At 37.0% G+C, this 19,900-nt stretch overlaps 1 protein-coding gene across 2 annotated transcripts in view; it reads left to right on the plus strand.

Moving 5' to 3' along the window:
- Positions 1-19,395, plus strand: part of TLL1 (tolloid like 1) — a 123,942-nt gene extending 104,547 nt beyond the window's left edge. For both annotated transcript variants that reach the window (XM_085058636.1, XM_085058637.1), the window contains 5 exons: positions 4,886-5,011; positions 6,380-6,507; positions 11,264-11,477; positions 15,442-15,692; positions 17,358-19,395. In XM_085058636.1, the coding sequence (XP_084914762.1) occupies positions 4,886-5,011; positions 6,380-6,507; positions 11,264-11,477; positions 15,442-15,692; positions 17,358-17,492 (854 nt within the window). In that variant the 3' untranslated portion in view covers positions 17,493-19,395. The remainder of the gene's footprint in view (positions 1-4,885; positions 5,012-6,379; positions 6,508-11,263; positions 11,478-15,441; positions 15,693-17,357) is intronic.
- Positions 19,396-19,900: the final 505 nt, after the last annotated feature.

Here is a 19,900-nt window from a genome sequence, read left to right on the forward strand (position 1 = left end):
GGTGTTTCACCTCATACAAAGACATTAACAAACATTTTACTTCCTCTAAGCATACTTTTTTTTTCTGGTAATCACATTTCTCTGATCACAGTCTTACAAAAATCCATCTTTACATATAGTAGCATTTTTTTACTTTTAAATTTATGATTCACATTCTCAGGAAGCTTTCAAGATTTACTCATTATTTGTAGTAAATACATATGTGCATACAACAGAGCTTCTTCCTAGAAACAATTACACAAATAGTCATTTTATGTAGGTCTAGTCGTGCCAGCAGGAATTGTCACATACTTTGACTTTTTACAGGAATAAATATTGACATGTTCAAGTTCTGACAACTGCAAATGAACTTTGTTAAATCTTTTGAAGATCTATACCGATATTTCAGATAAGACTGGCAATGGTAGTGTAGTAATACATGTAAGCTATTTTGTTCAGAAGTTGTGTTTTCTGGACCTCCTGATAATTTATACATTAATAGTCAGTTAAATTTCAGGTCTCTTTAAAGTAATAGTTCATCTTCACATATGTATTTATTTTATTTATTGCTTAAATTCTTGGGGAAAGATAGGTCATGGATTACCTAGATTACAAAGCAATGTTTTCCAATTAAAACAGAAATTTTGTAATGCTTGAGACAAATCAAATGTCTGAACTTAAAATAACTAAAAATAAGATGTCATCTCCAAATAATTCATCAAACATCTTAGCCTGTCAGCAAACACTGTTACTTTCCTATCCCTGGATTCCTTAATATGGGCATAATATGCTACTGATCTGTCAATGAAGAGCAGACTTGAGATTCAAGTGTTTTGCCTTTTGGGAGTTGATAATATAACTTTTCATCTGATGAAGGGTTGTTTTTTGGCCTGTTTATATGTATATTAATAATCAGAATGCAATACTTTTAAAATGATATCTGGGTAGAAATGCTTAAATACTCGATTGGAGGCATTTAGCAATTCCATTAGTAAAATCACAATAGAAGTATGCGTAAGCACTTGGTTCTAAAGACATATATAATGAAAAAAAATGTAATGGGTAAAACAATGCATCTTGCACTTTATTCACCAGTAAAGGGCATATGCAATTCTCAGCAAGAGAAAAAGATGGATAAGTTAAATAAGTAAGTGTGACGATTAGGAACTGTAAAGTGTTCCTCAAGCACGGCCAAATAACTTCTCTTTTTTTCTGCAACTCTTTTGGCGGTGAATTCTGCACCACAGCTAGAGCTGAGGAAGCATGGCCCTGCTCCAGCTTAGACGACAGAAAGCAGTTTTTGGGTGGTTGAAACCTGCTGTGATAAACTGTGAAAGCAAACAGTGACACAGGGCAACAGATGACCTGCATTAGGAAGGTATTTATGTTGATACAAGACAACATGTAATTATATTTTTGGCTGTAAAATAGTGTTAACAGCCAGACAGGTGCTACTGGAAAGTGAGAAAAACTTTTTTTTTTTCAGCATTCTGTAAAATTACATTTGATGGGACAGTTCTGAAGACAGCTCACTTAGGAGCTGCTGCAGGGATCTAGTTGATCTACAGAGACTCTATTGTATATTTACAACCAAGTTTCTTGGATAAAGAGAGGAAACTAGGGGGTCACTATATATTATTTTTTAAAAAGACTTCTAATAAAACTTCTTGGAATTGGATATTAGGCTCCTAAACTAAAAACTTCCGGTAATTATGTGTTTATTCTTCTCCCTCTGAGTTTCTTCTGTCCTCTGTCTCTCTCTTCTGCTTTTATTACCAGACCAAGATGTAGCAGTAGTGCCTGCAGGACCCAACAATCTGCTGGGCCTGTAAGACTACAGAAGTATTAAATAACTCCAAAAAGATAATAATAATAATAATAATAATTATATATATATATGTTTTAAAACTCATTAGTTTTTTTTCTGTGATCTTTCTGAGAAGATAAACTAGGAATCAATCATAATTTGTCATTAAACTGCTTCCATTTATCCTAACTTTCAGATTTACTTCAGTGTTTTAAATATGATTCTTTGCATAATCATTCAAAATGCACATGGTTTCTGATATAATGTAGAATTATATATAATATAATGTAGAAATGAGGTTTGTTGGGACATCTTTTCTTGGGTGTTGATTCATTGAGCAGTTAAAAAGAGAAAGCTAGAATGTTTCTAGCCTTGAAAACAAACTCATCTCTGGTGCCATCGTGGTGCATTTTTTTCCACAGACAAGAAAGCTGCCTGCAAAGAGAAAATTTTTGTTTTTGAATCTTGCAAGGACTTGATACAGGTCCCTTCAGGCCGAGTACGTATTATTCACAGACTGGTGGCCTCTGAGGGTCTCAGAGGTACGACCATTTGTCCTCTGAATGATTCAATCTAATATCTTGTTGAGAATGGATTTTTCCTTCTTCAGAATACTGAAATGAGAAAAGAAAGAAAGTATCCATTCAAAACTGGGGGGACTCATTTCCATCTGTCAGCATAACAAATGGCTTTGTTTTTACATGGCAAAACATTTGTTCTTGTAACTAATACAGACTAATTGTTTTTTGGTTTTTTTTCACAAATTTTTAAACTGGGCAATCAATTTGACAGAAAGTCTGTTCTCAATTATGAAGTGTGAGGAAGGCTTGTTCAACAGTTGCATCCTTGATTAACTATGTACAAGTAATTACTGTAGTTCAAATGTGTTCCAAAACTTCCCCTTTCTGCCTTCTGTCCATTATTTGGTTTCTGAGGACATCCATCATGGGACTACTTGCTTGTACACTTGTCTCTTAGATTATTTTACAGAATATAAGCATATTTAATGTTAACATACTTTACAGTGTTTTCACTGAACACTGCCTTTGGTGGAAGATGAAAATGGACAGGGTTTTTATTTAGAATTTGTGCACCTACTCTCTACTTGAAAGCCTAACTTGAATGCATTTTGAGCTTGCCTTCCTTTTATTTTGTTATTTTGGTGGAAATTACAAACTAATGCTTGGGAGGAAATATTAAGGAGTTTTGTTCATATTATTTCTAATTTCTCAATTGCTTGTTACTGTTCCTCACTTGCAATGTGGAATTAATTTATGATAGTGCTTGCTTTTGCAAAGATTATAACTTTGGTTTGAAATTACATAGATTTACTGCCTCAGTTAGGGACTTGCTTTGCAAGGTGCATAAATATTGGGGAGCTTTTAGGCTTCTTTCATAATCAAAATGACAAGTAGTATAAATCTTTGAATGTATGATTGCAAGAGGTATTTATGTTTTCAACTGTTTTTTAACCTCCAAATCTGTTCACATTTGCAGAAAGTTTCCAAAAGCTTTCAGTGCAAACAGATTTGAGATTTGCAGTACAAAGTGCAGTGGATGCTTGGGTTTGGCTTGCAGAATTTACCTATAAATGTGCGTTATCATCTTGTATTATAAGTAGAAGCTGATTTTTATGGAAAGACCTGCAAATCAGTGGGTCAAGTGCTGCATCCATTTTGACAGAGTTGCATCCATTTTGGCAGAGGAAGATGATGTGTATGCAATTACAATGGAAACTTCTTTGTTGTGTTATTGAATATAAGCATCAGTAAGGGCAGCGAAAAAATGCAAGAATAAGACAATGAAAAGAGACTTAAATTATCCATAGTGGCTTCTAATCTGTAGAAGTTCTTACTGTACCTACTAAAGTCTGAAATATTGCATAATGTCTTGTTTGGAGATAATGTTAACTGCTGCTTTCCAAGGTATATAAGACTGAAGGGGTTAAATGCTCTGAATTCCAAACCTGCAACAACCAGACCTCTGGGATGACCAAAATTCCTTTGCTCTTTTTCTTCCTCTCTTTCATGTTAAAATGACACATTTAGTAAAATAGAGGGAGGTTTTAATATGTGTGTGTGTATACATATATGCATATATTTTTATATCTAAGAATGTATATATATGTGTGTGTGTATACATATATAGCTATATACATGTGCATAAATATATGCATGTATGTATATATACATGTCAGGAGCAGTCTGTCTCTTTTAAAGGGACCAGGCTCACCTAAAACAAGAACGGCTGAATGACATAGAAGTGTGGCAGCTGAGGCCTCTTGCTGCAATGACAGCCTCTTAATCTAGTTTGGCTTTTGTCCATGCAATGAATTTGTAGCTGTTTAATGCAGGTCATATTTCCTCCACTACTCTCTGCTTTATTTCTAACACACTAAAAGCTCTTTTGAAGGATTATATGTTAATAAACAGAACTGCATGCTATATTGTAGATCTTGAACTAACTAATGCCAATTTCTTTTCTTTTTTTCTTTCAATGAAATGTTTTTCTTTTTGTGATGTTCTGTAATGTCCAGATTTGTTAAAAGTAAAGCACACTGTCACTCTGCTGGGGAAAAAACCCAAACTTATTAGAAAAGCTTATCTGAAATCTTTCTCTTACATGTTTAATGTGTAGAAGTTGAAGTCTTGGTTGACCTATATGTTCATTTCAAGGTATCACCATTAAATGGTGGAACTGGCATAAAGTTGGAATAATTTGTGTTGTCCATAGACTACACTACCATTCTTTACTAAAATAAAACTGGATACTTAAGAAACTTTCACCAGCTAGACCTCTTGAAAGAGTAAAAGCTGGTAAATCTCTTGCCTGCTTTGTTCTAGTTTGTTGGTTATACTAGTATTCCTCTCCCTTAGGAACCAACCCTCGTTTCCTAGAAGGGTGAGACAGACTCTTTGTGCCACACGCAAGGCTGCAGGCTGGGCAAAGAGTGGCTAGAACTGAGGTGCCATAGAACTGCCTTGCTGGGAAAAGTGGCTGTGCTATAGCTTGTCCTTCCCTGGACTCAGGCTCTGTGCTCCTGTTGGTAGCAAGATCTGGGAGCTGTGTGCTCACCTGAGCTTGTTGTGTGTTTTGTAGACAAGGATGAGTGTTCGAAGGACAACGGTGGCTGCCAGCACGAGTGCATCAACACAGTAGGAAGCTACGTTTGCCAGTGCCGGAACGGATTCGTGCTCCACGAAAATAAACATGACTGCAAGGAAGGTGAGTAGGAAGGCATTTGACTGGTTGGTTACACAAATGTCTTGCAGAAAGCTTTCTGCAGCTCTCCTTTCAAACAAAAGAAAGGACAAAAGTTCTTGGTATAAAGGGGTTTTAGACATCTGGGCTCAAGCACTACAACAATCCCTCCCCTTTTCCATCCCCTCCATCCCCAGCATTTCTGTGGGCTGAGGTTGAGGTCCACAGGAATGCGGTTTGGAAAACTCAGGCTCATTGGCACAGAGTGCTACTTTCAATAGTTCTGTGAAGTGTACAATATTTAAAGCTCTGATAAAGCATTTATCTAGGGCTGTATTAAACAGAGGGGTAGAGTTTCTGGAGAGAAGCCTGGTAAAGTTGTGATTTGCTGCTATCACTAGCAGTTAGTTTCCTCGCAGTCAGGTTGAAACCATATCTACCCTTTTGGAGTTTATTTTAGGTGACATTTTCAGACAATCTAAGTTCCAGTCAAAGCCCTATATGTCTTTCTTCCTCTTCACTCTTTCAAGGCATGGCTACCTCCAAGAAAGCAATAGGCTTTGGGACTTAAGTAGAATTTAGATTGTCTGCAAATGAACCGCAAGTGTGCAGTATCATGTGAGCTACTGAGATTTCTCAATGTTGTTTTCTAGCATGGATTTAATTTCAGAGAAAAGAAATGCCCTCTGTGAATCATTTGCATTTTCACTGGTTTTGGAATGATACTTGCCTGCTCTAAAAGTTTCTTTCCAAGTAATTCTCTGATTTTTAGAAAGCAATTTGAGACAATTAAAAAACTAAGTACAAAAATGCCTTCTTTTAGTTCTGGGTATTAGTGGTTTAGTTACAAAGTCAGTGACTAAGCTGTTCTTTGTACATACAGTTTAGTCTTTGGTGTTCTGTAATTGTGTATATGTCTACCTAGAAACTGTGGTTTAGAAATCAAATTGATTGCTTTGTAGTTGCAATGAAAATTAGCAAGAAGAGAAATACATAATTTGAGGAAATTTCTTTTGAAGTTGGAGTAGTGAGACTTTTTATATGGATTTACACACTTGCATGTAGGATGGGGGGAATGGGAAAGTATTTGATTAATTTTTAATATTTATCTCATGTTTATTCCTTTATAATACTTTCTTCAAAAAAAAGCCATCCACTGTAAACAACAGTGTATGTTTCACAACAATCCATAAAGCAGCATGCTGGGTTAATGCTCTGAAGCTCATGCTTGAGGGGAAGAACATGACTGTACACTCTGAGGAGTGTGCTTACCTATCTTCCTAAAGATCCTTCCCATTTCGAGGCTGCCCTGACAAAATATAGTACTTTTTTGACTACCTCTGAATGCAGACCCCCCAGACTAACTGATGTTATCTATCACTGTTGGCACAGCTGAGTGTGAACAGAAGATCCACAGTCCCAATGGCATCATCACGAGTCCCAACTGGCCTGACAAGTATCCCAGCAGAAAGGAGTGCACGTGGGAAATCAGTGCCACCCCTGGGCAGAGGGTCAAATTGGTGAGTCTCTGCCTACCCTTCCTTTTTAGCTTTTCTTCCATCAAATCAGCTTCTCAAATGACTGCTCAATGATATAAGACTGTTACTAAACTTTACTGTCAGTTTGCATCCCAGAGGTAAACTATTTTAAAAACTTGCTGACTCCTGTCCATTTCTGGCCAACAGGGACTACTCAGTATTATAGAGCTGTGATTTAAGTTTATGGTGATTGGAAATACTCTGGACAGCAAAGGCAGGAGGAATACTTTCCTCCTGTCAGACATTACTATATCATTGTTGCAACTCATAAAACTTGTGCAAAGTTTTGACAAATATGGCAGAGGCCATTTACACAAATTCTAATATATAAAAAAAGCAAAATTTTGAGTTATGAACAGTTCCCTAAAAACACCTTTTTCTGTTCTTTTTGGGGAGGAAAAGGAGATACAAAAACCCTGAGAATCTGGAATTCTCATTTAAAAGTGGCTCCAAATTTTAACATAAGTAGAAGAGCAGCCTGGAGTAGATTTGTGACTTTTGTGTCCAGCTGGCTGAGGACAGTGCTGGTGTCCAAAAACAGGCCTTGCAGAGCTTAGATAGCTTTGCAGGTTTACTGAGGTTAGGTAGCCTCTGAATGAAGCCAAGGCACAGTCCTGCCCAGGGGGTTTTTTGCCTTGAGCTCAGCCCCAGTGCTCCTTCAGCAGCGTACTTGTGGGACAGCCACAACAAAATCTGGCCTTACATATTTTTAAATTTCATAACTTGATTTTACAACTGTTTTGGAGCAAATAAAGTTAAGGAGAGAGATGTCTCTGCTTCAGAGAGGTAGAAGCAATAGCCAATACTGGTGCAGGGATGAAAGGGATATTGTAATCTCATAACTACTGACCTTAGACAAACTCTAACCTCTTCTGGTTTTGGCTGGGGTAGATTTAATTTTCTTCACAGTGGCTGCTATGGGGCTGTGTTTTGAATTTGTGCTGCACAGTGTTGATAATGTTGAGATGTTTTTGTTATTGCTGAGCAGGGCTTGCACAGAGCCAAGGCTTTTTCTGCTGGCAAGGAAATTGGGGCTGCATGGGAGGTTGGGAGGAGACACAGCCAGGACAGGTGGCCCAAACTGACCACAGGGATATTCCAGACCATGTGACATCATGCTCAGGATATCAGACTGGGGGAAGAAGGAGAAAGGAGAGGATATTTGGAGTGATGGCATTTGTCTTCCCAAGTAACCATTACATGTGATGGGGCCCATGTGATGGCTGAACACCTGCCTGCCCGTGGGAAGCAGGGAATTCATTCCTTTTTGCTTTGCTTGTGTGTGCAGCTTTTGCTTTCCCTGTTAAACTGTCTTTATCTCAGCACACAAATTTTCTGTCTTTTACATTTCCAATTCTCTCCCTATCCCTACTGGTGGGGGTGTGAGCAAGCAGCTGTGTGGGGCTTGGCTGCTGCCTGGGGTTAAACCACAACACTCCTGTTACTGGTGCTGATTTGGGATTGTGTATTGATCCCTGTTCACCAGAAGTAAAACAGTTAAACTGTATTGGAGGGGGTGGGGGTGGTGGAGAATGAGTCGTGTGCATGCTCTGTCCATTCCAAGGGTGAAAGATAGGTTTCTAATTTGGGTGACCTTCCTACTGCTGCTTCTGAGCAAGTATTCTTCATACTGGCTTTATAAACCAAAGCCAGCAAGGCATGGGCATGTTACTGTAAAAGCTTTTCTGATACTTATAACCACAACAGGCAAAATTCCAACATTCAGATTTCTTCAGCAAAATATTTCATGGTCTGCTTTACAAAGAAAAGGGTTGTTGCGGGTTTTTTTTTTTTTTTAAAGGTTTTTGCCAATGGAATTGGAAAAATAGACAGAATTTTACTAGATAGCATTTTCAACAATACCTCCATGATTTAGAGTCTGAGATCTGCTCTTCTGTTCAAGCCAATAGGGTCAATTACAAAATTCTCTGTGTATGTCTTTAAATTGTGTACTACAGCAAGGTCCCATATCGATAATATTAGCACCATAATTCCACAATGGATCAATATTTTTCTTGGACTTTCACTGTGTATTTAAGTGTACTTTTCATAATTTACTTGTTCAGATTGAACAAGAAGAAAATTGATTTCTTTCGTGGTAACAAACCACATGAATTGTGAGGCTATGCATTCTTTTTTGAGAGGGATGTGTACATAGAAACTAATCTTTTGTTGTGATTGCTCTCGCTCTGCTAATCATTGAAAATTTTCTTCCTGAACAGGGTAAATTTAAGTATTTGGTTCAATTAAGAAGCCTATGAAAAAATGGACATGCACTTCAGAATTTTTAAGTGAAACATGTAGATAAAGATGGCTTTGAAAATGTATGTAGTAGAGAGACTGATTTTCATGAGCTAATCAGCCGGATGTTTATAAGAGACAGACTGAAGTGTCCCATCCAGGCAGCTATCCATAAGTGCCACCAACGTATCTACTCAGTTGAGTGGTGTAGATAGAAAGGGCTGGATGGTCAGAAGCTGTATGTCACATTTCTGACCACCATTCCCTCTAAGGAGACAAATCACATGGGGTTAAAATAGTCATGGTGGTGTAGGAATTCAAAAGTATTTGTCCCAGGAAGACAGTGTGTGATTTAATTGTACTGCCAACTTTATTAAAGCATTTGTGAACTCTGTTGGCAGCAACTATTCAATGATGTTTAACTTTAAGGGAAGTTTGTGTCAGTTCTGCTTTTTCAAACCTGAAAGGGAGTGACTGATTTTTAAAAAATGGAGACTGTCTTTGGGTGTTTTAAAATATCAGGTATTTTGAACTTTTAAAAGACTCTGCATATTAAGATCTAATTTTCCTTTAAAAAATAAGTTCCTTGGATTCTCTTTGGAATTGCTAGAATCAATTGCTAGCCCCACAACAGATTAAGGACTTCTTTTCTGGTCAACTTTGAGGGACACAGTATAACATTTACTGTGCTCCTGCAGGCTTAGGAATCCCATTGAGATGTCAAATATTGAAAGTAATAGGTGTGTCTTACATAGTGAGATATGCTTCCTGGAGTGCTGGTTTAGTTGGGGTTTTTTTCATGCTGATGAGAAGTGAAAAAAACCAGATAATTTTCCTTAAAAGAAAATGGATTTCTGCAGGCTGATATCTTGGAACATGTCTGTTGCTTCCATTGATTCCAAGCTGGCTTGACTCAATACTGTGTTTAACTAACTCCCTATACTGAAAGCTAGTCTCAGCTTTCTGGGGTTTTCTTAATCCATCAGATTTTATTTGGGTATAAATGACAACACATACTTGGCATCATAAAAGTAGGATGGCTGACCACAGTTCCAGAGCAGAAGGAGTAACTGCTGTACAGCTGTTTTCACTGCCTCTGCACTTTCAGTCCCTTAATGTAAACCCCAAATTTTTACAGGGAAATGAACCTGCATCCACTGCATTGTGCAGCTCTTCACAGAATACAAGTGTTATTCTGAATATTGAAGTTATCTGGGAAAAAAAAAATTGTGTTAGCTCTTTATATATTCTTTAGGTCAGCTGTTAATATAAATTACCATCACATTTCACACTCTCAGGGTTCCACAAGTGATTTGGTAGGTCGGGTTTATTTTGGTGTACAAGAGAGAATGCTAAATTGTGATATTTGCTCAGCATTTGATGGTTCAGTTTATTCCTTTTAATTATTGCTTCTTAATCCTTGTCCGTTTGGTTTTTGGTTTTTTCAGTTTTTTTGGGTTTTTGTTTTCTTTATAAACAGTCAGCTATATGACTACTCATGAAAGCATTTATACTTGGTGTTTTTATGCTATTTTGTTGAACAAAATAGATTTTGAATTTCATCTTGAATTGTAGGTTACTCTGTAAATTCACAGAGATGTATATTGCCTTCTTAGTGTTTACATGAGCAGAAATTTCCAGATATTAAGCTTCAAGGTTGTTGTTGAAGTTTAGCCCTGGTCAAAAAGTCTTATCTGAAAACTCTTAGGTGTCCTGTTGAAATAAGTTTGTTTATTACATTCTAGTCTTGGAAGACACTGTTCTATATCTGAAATGCAGGTATTAGTTGTACGTGTGTTAACAGTTTCAGTCAGATATGGCATACACTTTCTGGAAATGCCTGAAGTTTTTTCTAATGAACAATTGATATAATTTTTTTATTTTTTGCAATGCTTTCGCTAGCAAAAATGTGACCTTAGCATGAAGGGTGCAGCCTGAAACCCCATTAAGTTGTAATAATAAAAAAATAGATCTCTAGATAATACATTAGAAAATATAACTTTCATGCATAAACCTTCATGTGGAAAAGTCATTCTCAGAGGTTTTAGTTGCAGTGTGATGCAGGTTTTAAAAAAGGGCAGGGGGGGAGACATTATGTTTTGCAGATGTTTCAATCAGTCCTCTATGTGAGGAAACAGTAATTTCTGACTTTTTGCTGTTTTGAATGCTCCATGAAATTTGGAATAATCCTACAAACAGTGCAAATTCAGCAGAAAGGTTGCCTTATTCTAGATTTTATATTCTCTTATACGTACTAATTGGTTGTAAAGTTTCTAATGCCTTTCTCTATGAAGGATGATGCACTCTTGAAGTTCACAACTTTTATTCCACTTCCTCAAGATCAATATGTTATTCAAATCCATAGGCTTGTAGAGGAAATAATGTTAAATTTGTCATTTTAACTGCATCCTTGTATTCTAAAACATATTAACATACACACATATGTACCATATAAATACAGTACCACAATGGGTAATTTTATTTTATTTTCCTCTAGACATTCAATGAATTTGAAATAGAACAACATCAAGAATGTGCTTATGACCACTTGGAAGTGTTTGATGGCGAAAGTGAAAAATCACCAATCCTGGGACGCTTATGTGGCAGTAAAATACCAGATCCTCTTATTGCTACTGGAAACAGAATGTTTCTCCGCTTCATTTCTGATGCATCAGTTCAGAGAAAAGGCTTCCAAGCAACACACTCTACAGGTCAGAAATCAGGATATGCTTTACTAATAACTTACCCATTGTTCTTTAGTGGTAGATATTTAGACTTGTGTTTTTTTTTTAAGAATGGGACAAGTTCACAGATAAGACAGTGTAACAGCTGTATATAATGAAACCTTAAGCACACTACAGATATTTTCTGAGGTTGCAGAAACTATTCTGTAATGTTTTAGGTATTTCTTTCTGTCTCACTCTCATAGGTAAGAAATTAAAAGGTGTTGAAACAAAGTCTGATAAGAAATGAGATTCCTTAGGATTCGTGACCTGAGATTATAAAAGATTCAATATCTTTTCACTGTATTTTTAATGACAACAGTTAACTGGGACATGTGATGCAGCTCCATTACTTTCCTGTTCTAACTTAAACAAAAATCTGGGTTTTGTGTAAACATATACTACTTTCCTGTAGTGCTTAAAAGGAAAAACAAGCCAAAGAAGTATAAGAAAAAAACAACATTGAAGACTATTACAACATAACATAATAGTCTTTACAATACAATGTCCTTCATATTTACTATTCAATTATCTTGTTTGACAGAAGTCAATGAAATTGGAAACAGTGGTTTGGAATTGCATTAAGAGAGTTTTTGGGACATTTTCAGTGTGCAGATTTTCCCATGACGTTGCTTGGCTTACAGTGGCCCCTAGTGCTGAACCTCTGAACATCCAGTGCCTTCTGTAAGATAAGGGGATTTGGAGTTTTTTGGCCTTTGTTTTCATCTTCAATCATAATGTCTGTCTTTATTTTCCAGAATTCATTGTTATTTATCCAGGTAATAAAGAGTAATGCAGAAAACATTTCATAAATATCTGTGCTAGGAGATAAGATTTAATGACAGGTAGCAGTTATTAATAGAAGATTGTAATCAAGGTGATGAGTCACTGTTAATGTAATTTGTTATTACCAAAAGTACCCATCAAGTTAATGAGTAGTGTTCAGGTAAAAAAATCCTTACATATATCAATGCTGGTATTTTCTCTTTTCTCCTTCTGCTTTGTTACAAATAATTCTAAAATGTAAGTAATAAATTTCCCTTTCAGAGAAAGACAGTAGACAGCAATACATGAATTCTTTATGCTCTGGGCCTTGAAAGTGAAAAGTTTAGCTACCTGTAATGCAATTTGTTTTTCTTGTGGCAAACCCTCTTTTACAAGCATGCAAGATTTTGCCTTCCCTACCGCAGTAATGCTTTTCTTTTGATGCAAAATTAGATAGAAGTAATAATTACTCATTTTTTAATTATCTCTGTGTATGTAGTTAAAGGTCAGAGCTCTTTTCAGAAACAGGTGTTGTAAAACTGCTGTCTCATTTATTCTACTCACTTTCAGTTTGCAGAATTGGAGTAGTCAGCATGTGAATGAAGGTCAGATGTATACTCCCTAACTTCTAGAGATTGAAAGTTTTGTTATGACTTGCTGGATTTCCACTCATATGTGCTGAGTTTTATGTGCCTTAAGTAAAAAATATTCACAGCATGCGCAAGCATGTGATTTTCTGAGAAACTTCAAAGAATAAAATCTACCCAGTTTTTAAGAATGTTGTAAAAAATTACAAGGCTTGCCTCCTTAAGAGAGGACATTTGCAGACAGACAAGAGATTGCTGAGGAAGCCACTCGTTACAGTTCTGAGCTGTTGGCAGAATTCACTCAGTAAAAGGACTGGTGTAACATAACAGCATGAATAAGTAGCTGGATTCTATGCCCAGAGCTGTCTCTGCTGCTGAATTCCTGGCATCTTCATGATTTAATAGCCTCTTATTCCAGTAGATGCTGTCAATGATGTTGATTTCCTTTCTATGACACTTTTGGCTTGAAGAGCTATCCGATTTCCAAATTTCCATTTAATATTTCAGAAAACAGGATAAAAACGTAGCAGCAAATACAGTAAAGTTTAGAAAAATAAACTGGATAGAAAAGCTTCCCTGGGTGGAGCAAAACTTATAAAATGCTGGTTTTGAAAGTGCAACACAATTTTAGAAGGAGATTCTGTCATATTTTCCCCTCTCAGAAAAAGCATAACCCATCCAAGAGGAATTCAGAAAAATGCTCATGACAGAACATTAAACATCGTTGCTCAGGGAGTGATCTGTTTGCCCTGACTCAGGCATCTAGTTCTCTTCTGCACAGCTTCATTTACGGTGCCTGGCCTCCAGCCACTGCTCTGGGAGGCTGCAGATCCACTGTAGGTCCTATTCCTATCTGTCAGTGCTGGGAGGATGTCTCAAACAAATTTGGATATCTGAGATGTCACTCAGTTTAGAGGCCTGTGTTGCTTCCAAAATAGCTGCAATAATTCAAAATAAATAATTCAAAGTAATTAATAATAAATAGCAGAATGGACTGCTGCATCAAATTTATAATCTTGTTTCATTAGTTCAGATAGTGTGGGTTTAAGCTTTTCCCGTCTGTCTGACTTGTTAAACAGTAAGGAAACTAATGCTTGATTTGTAAGAATGTTATGTTTGTACTTATGTTTGTAAGAAGCCCAAGAGTCCCAGGAAAGGTCATGAAACATGTGAGGGTTTTGCACCTTGACTGATCTAGAAAAAATCTTTCACCTGAAGCTTCAAGATCACTTTTACAAGCAGGATATATTTCCTGACACTCAGAAACACACATCTTGCCCACAGCAGAGCAGCCATGGCTGCACAGTGGACACCACGACGGATGGATGGATGGTGTGACTGGCTTAGCTGTGGCACGAAGGCTAATCAAGCAGTGCTGCATGGCACTGCTCTGTCTGTGCCCACATGTCCTGATGCAGTGCCTCATTGTGCAGGCTGCATGCAGACTTTTGCAACTACTGATTAGTTCTTAAGAAATTGAAAATTTGGCTTTTAATTTCTATTCTAAAATACATGTCTATAATCTGTAAGAGAGGGGCAGGGGAATGGGAAGTGCCATTTTCTGTGCATGTATGGCTACAATTTTCCTTTAAGCTCCTGTCCTTTAAGCAGAGGGAAGGAATGCAGACAGTTCATTAAACATTTTCTCCTTCGCAGCTGTTTGGTGTCTGAGACAGGGAGATGTTCCTAAGATTGGCAAGAGTCCAGTCAAACAAAAAACAAACCCAAAACAACCCCCTCTCCTCTCAACAAAAAAAAAAGAAAAGAAAAAGGAAATAAATGAAATTCAGAATAGGGAGAAAAAACAGTATATTAGAATATATCAATGAGAAATAACTGTTTGAACTATCTTATCTGCCAGTGTTTTATCATGTGCACTTATTTGTTCTTAAAGCAAAAAAATCTGAAATTTCAGATTGAACGGATAATGCATAATGGCTTACTTACATAGTTTATATTTCTTGGTTTTATTCCTTGCTTTCCCTATTAAGAAAAACCTACATTTTTTAAAAAGTAAGGGTTTGGCCATTACCATTATTAACTCTTAGCCAAAATGTAGTTCCTCACAATATAATCGTGCAGTTGGTCATGTTAACGTGGGTAGAGTCCTTGACACTGAAGTCAAATTCAAAGTGTCTCTTCACCAAAGCTTACAAAGATTTAAATCTTGGAGTTTGTGTCAATTTCCATCTATTCTTGGTTGGATTCTAATAATACTTTTATTTATTTGTTGGATAGCTTATTCACCTATACAGTAAATCAACTGACTTGCTGGCCATAGGAGCTCCTCAAGTGCCTACCCAAAGAGTGTCATACTGCTCAAGTCCCCTCCCTTACAGCTTTGGTGTTCGCTGTCTTTGACTTTCACTTGAAAATTATGAACTCTGTTCAAGTCTCTCTAGTTATAAAACCGGATTTATATAAGAAAACTCAGAATGATGGATTTGTACTCCTACATATACTTCACTCTCAGCTCGTTTGATTAACCTGCTTGTGGCATTAAAATGCAGTCAGCCTGAATAAGACTGGGCATCTACAAAAAGAAAACGTAAATTTGCACTGAACGAGCTTCTTCATCCTTTTTTCCCCCCTCCATTTAGAGTGTGGTGGTCGGTTGAAAGCTGAAATCAAGCCCAAGGACCTGTACTCCCACGCTCAGTTTGGTGATAACAACTACCCGGTGCAGGCAGACTGCGACTGGCTCCTGGTGGCTGAGCGCGGCTCTCGCGTCGAGCTGATGTTCCAGACGTTCGAGGTTGAGGAAGAGGCAGACTGTGGCTATGATTATGTGGAGCTTTTTGATGGCCATGATAAGACAGCTGTGAGACTTGGGCGATTTTGTGGATCTGGGGTAAGTAACCAGGTATAAAACTTTTCTTTTGTTTTCATTTCTACAAAAAGAATAAGAAAGAGCAGAGGAAGATAACGGTCATGAGATTCAGTTACTACACCTTATAATGAAGATACTAGATTATCTGCTTCAGATTTTAATATATACATTTTCAGCTTGTAGTACAAGCACTCCCTTGAAATATTTTCATCTGTAAATATTCTTACCTATTTTTTGACCAAAGTATTGTAAGGTTATGTTGAGCTTTAAGTAGCTGGCGCTGGCATGTTTATCAACACCCAAAAAAAGTTAGCAGCTTTTTCCCTTACATAGTGGGAAATGCACGAGTATTGAAAGTAATCACATTAAAATTCTTTCAATTGGAAAGAAGAAGCCACATTTTACAGTGGGAGGGACAGTTGGGAAGTAACTATACTATGCTCATCGACTGCTTAAGTCTGATTTGAGGAAAAAAGATGTGCTCCTAAACTGGGTGGCTAATATGGGCATTAAGAAAACTGTGAAATCCTGTACACACCTCTGACACATTTTAATTGTGAGACATGGAGGAAACTGGCCAAGTGACACCCTGAAAATGCTGTATCCTATTTCTAATTTTAGACTTGCACTGGTCTGCTGGCTGCCTGCCTTGTGAAAACCTGTGCAATGATCCCCCAAGTCCTCATCAATTCTTTATACGTGTGCCAGTACAAGCACACTTTCAAGTCTATACTCTGCCTAGATGAAAGGCTTCAAAGACTCTACATGAGATGACAGGAGCTCTTAAGTAATTATGTGTCACTTGTTTGAGGCACTGTGCTGGATCAAACATCTTAGTCATTCAGACAAGTTAACTGTAAACTGGCTTAAATCCTTTTCGTGTGTTTTTGAACGTTTGATGATGCACAAAAGGTGCTTCCACATGAACTGTAGGGAATGCATTCTAAGGGAAATGCTACAACTGAGCCTAAAATCTACTAATTTACACAAAACAATACTTTTCTTTGCAAATTACGGCATTTTAGAAGTAGAAGGGCAATGAACAAGAAAACAGGCTGAATTATTTTCTTCTTTTAGGGGGTTATGGTGGGATGTTTCAGTTTTGGTGCTATGGCTTGGTTCTGCTAAGATGTAAATGAATAGCTTCAGATGCCACATCTTTTCAGGAAAGATACAATGAAATAGAAAAGCTATTGAAAATAGAAAGAAAAATGATCCAAACCGGAGTGGGAAAAAGACACTATTAGTATATATCACCACCTTCTCAACTTCAGAAGAGGATTTGGTTATTCAGCTGATACTTCTGATCAATGTGCTTCAGTAATAAAACAGGGCATCATGAGGGCTGAGAAGAATAAGATAGAAAATAGGTATTGAACTTCTTTGTTTATCCACATTTAGAGTATTGTATATGGTCCTTCCCAATCACTTTCTTACTCCAGCAGAACTAGAGAAAAACTAGGAGTTTAGGTTATTTCCTCAGTCTGCCTCAGAAATTCCTAGGCTGTAATTCAGAGCTGAATGAGATAGAACTCTTCTGTCTGATTATGTAAGATGGCATCATGTGAGATGCAGTGGAATTACATGATGAGGCATACCAGGAAAGTAGAAATATTCATAAGGAAAAAAAAAGTGAATGAATGCACAGAGTGGACAGATAATTTATTTTTTATTCATTTATTTTAGCCACCAGAAGAAATTTATTCAGCAGGGGAAGCTCTTTTACTTCACTTTCACACGGATGATACAATCAACAAGAAAGGATTTCATATACGATACAGAAGTATAAAATATCCAGATAGTGTGCACACCAAAAAATAACACAAAAACCTCTATGCCAGAAAAGGAGGGTGAGAAAGAAAGAACGCACAGTGAAAAGGAAGGAAGGCGTGTCAATGTTTTTTTAAACTGAAGATATTAGCACAAATGTTTAATATAAGGTCAGTTGAAATGCTGACTTATAAGACCAGAGACTGAAATAGAATAAAAGAAGAAAATCACCTACCCCAGTGGAATAGTCAAGATGATGATGTGCAGGCTCCATACTTGACTGTCTCTGCAAAGGTTGTGAAAGGACTGTACATGCAGGGAGAATATAAAAGCTTTTGTTCATGGTCCAGTACTTGCTAGAACTGTGTGTGGATTCCATCTGTTACATTCAGAGGAAGTGACTCCATAGACCATTCTTCCTTTGGACAATTGTATGGTGTCAAGGAGGAAAAGAAGCTCTTTTAGCTCACACACTCAAAATACTGTCCTTCTCCCTAATTGCTTTGACTTTGAATCCTGCAAACGGTGTGTACAAGGACTTGAAAGAAGATATGAAATGGGAAGACCTTCCTGCATTGTTCGGTATTTTTTACAAATTCATCTGTCATATCAGGTTATCAGTGTTTTGAAACTGGAAAATCCTACTTCTGAAACAAAACTTAACTGTAGAGTATTTAGTTTTACTAATGACTGAGAAGTCTGAACTGTTACATCAGTCATCTCCAGTGACCAATCACTAGTTGACTGAATTTGAATGGTGTAAGCATCTGAAAATGTTTGGTTTACTGGTTAAGTAAGCTATCTCTGATGATGTGCTCTTATTTTGCACTGAATATAGAAAGAGACTGAGATGAAAACCTGTCCTGAATCAAAATCAGTATCCATGAGAAAGACAAATGGTCAAGGATCATCTGAAACTCCTCCTACTGAATTTGTTTTCAGCAGTACATCTGAAACCACTGCTAAGCTTTATTTCTTTGGACCTTTTTGTGAATGAGCTATTTGCCTGGTTTAGTTACTCAGAAATGAAGCTGCAGTAGTGTCCAAAAGAGAAGTTTCCCAAAGAGGTTTTTGTTGTTGTTGTTTTTTTGGGTTTTTTTTCTAAGAATAAGAATATCCATGATGGTGAAAAAAGCAAAACAAAACAACAGACCCAGGATTTTTTTTATATCAAGTGTGAATTCCTATGGTGCTATTCCATGAACATTAAAAAATACAAACCAAGAAGTTTTAGACTTTTGAGCCAACAGTTTGCAGATCATGAATGTCTCACTATACCTGGCTGCATCTGGAGAAGGAAGGCTTTACTGCTCCGAGGGAAAGTGGGTTGCAATGGCAGCGCTATTCCTGTGGAACAACTACTATTATTGCCTTAGAATCCTCGCACACAATCAGACAGATCTTCCTGTAGATACACTTCTAATTTGATAAATAATTTGACAACTCAAGCATCTTAGCATACACTAACAAAAGGATCTTCAAGCAAAAGCCCCATCTGCAGAGAGAGATCATCTGTAAATACCGTGACCTGCTTTTGATGTAGAGTTATGTTACATTTAGAACTGAGATATTCTATGTGCTATAGGCCATACATGGCTTTAGTCATAATGTATATGCATTATGTAAGTATTGTATGAATGAGTGCTCCAGGAGAGTGAGAGGTGTTGTATGGGTGAATATGGAATTGTTTCTTTATGTGCCAAGTTCTATCAGGACCCTGTTTGACTGTAGCAACTTTTCTTTAAAGGCTTCATAGACAGATAACAAGGACTTCTAGTTTGCAAGAATCAAGTTTAAATGAAGTATTATGTTTCACTTACAAGAAATATTATTTTGATATCCTTTGATGTAAGTTGCTACTCAGATTAGTTTAGTTTTTGTTTCCTTCTATGAACATACATTGGCACTAATAAATCTGACCTTTTTTTACAAAAATAAAACCCGAATGTCTGTATAGATGTCTCTGGTTATTTTAACAGCCCTATTATTGCTCATATGTTTTTCTTTTTAGACAGCTGATGTGTGTGAAGTTCAAAAACTTAACAATTTTTGTATTTTTATAATGCTGCTCCACTGTCTTTTTGGCTCATTTTTTCAGGTTTTTTGATCAAGAAATGAACTATAAACATTTTCTCCAAATTCTTTTACTACAAAATTCAGGCAGAGATATAACTAAAGTTGAAAAAATAAAACATGCGTTCTTAATGTTGTTACATAATTTATCAGCTGGGTGGGATTCCAGTGCTTGAATTTCTGAAAGGAGAAGCAAGCAGCAGCAGAAGCAGTGTCTGCCTGGCATGGTTAATCAAAAGGAGTTGGGAAAGTCTGAGGCTGAGAGCAAATGCAAGTTTCTGTGCTATCTTATTTTCCACTTTTCTGATCCAGTCCCCCCTTAATATTCTGTTTGCTAAAGTCTTCCTTTCCTCTAAATTTGGCTTTCTTATTCCCCTCAGGATTAC

Source organism: Lichenostomus cassidix, chromosome 4, assembly GCF_008360975.1.
Source record: "Lichenostomus cassidix isolate B80296 chromosome 4, HeHo_3.0, whole genome shotgun sequence".
NCBI lineage: Eukaryota > Metazoa > Chordata > Aves > Passeriformes > Meliphagidae > Lichenostomus > Lichenostomus cassidix.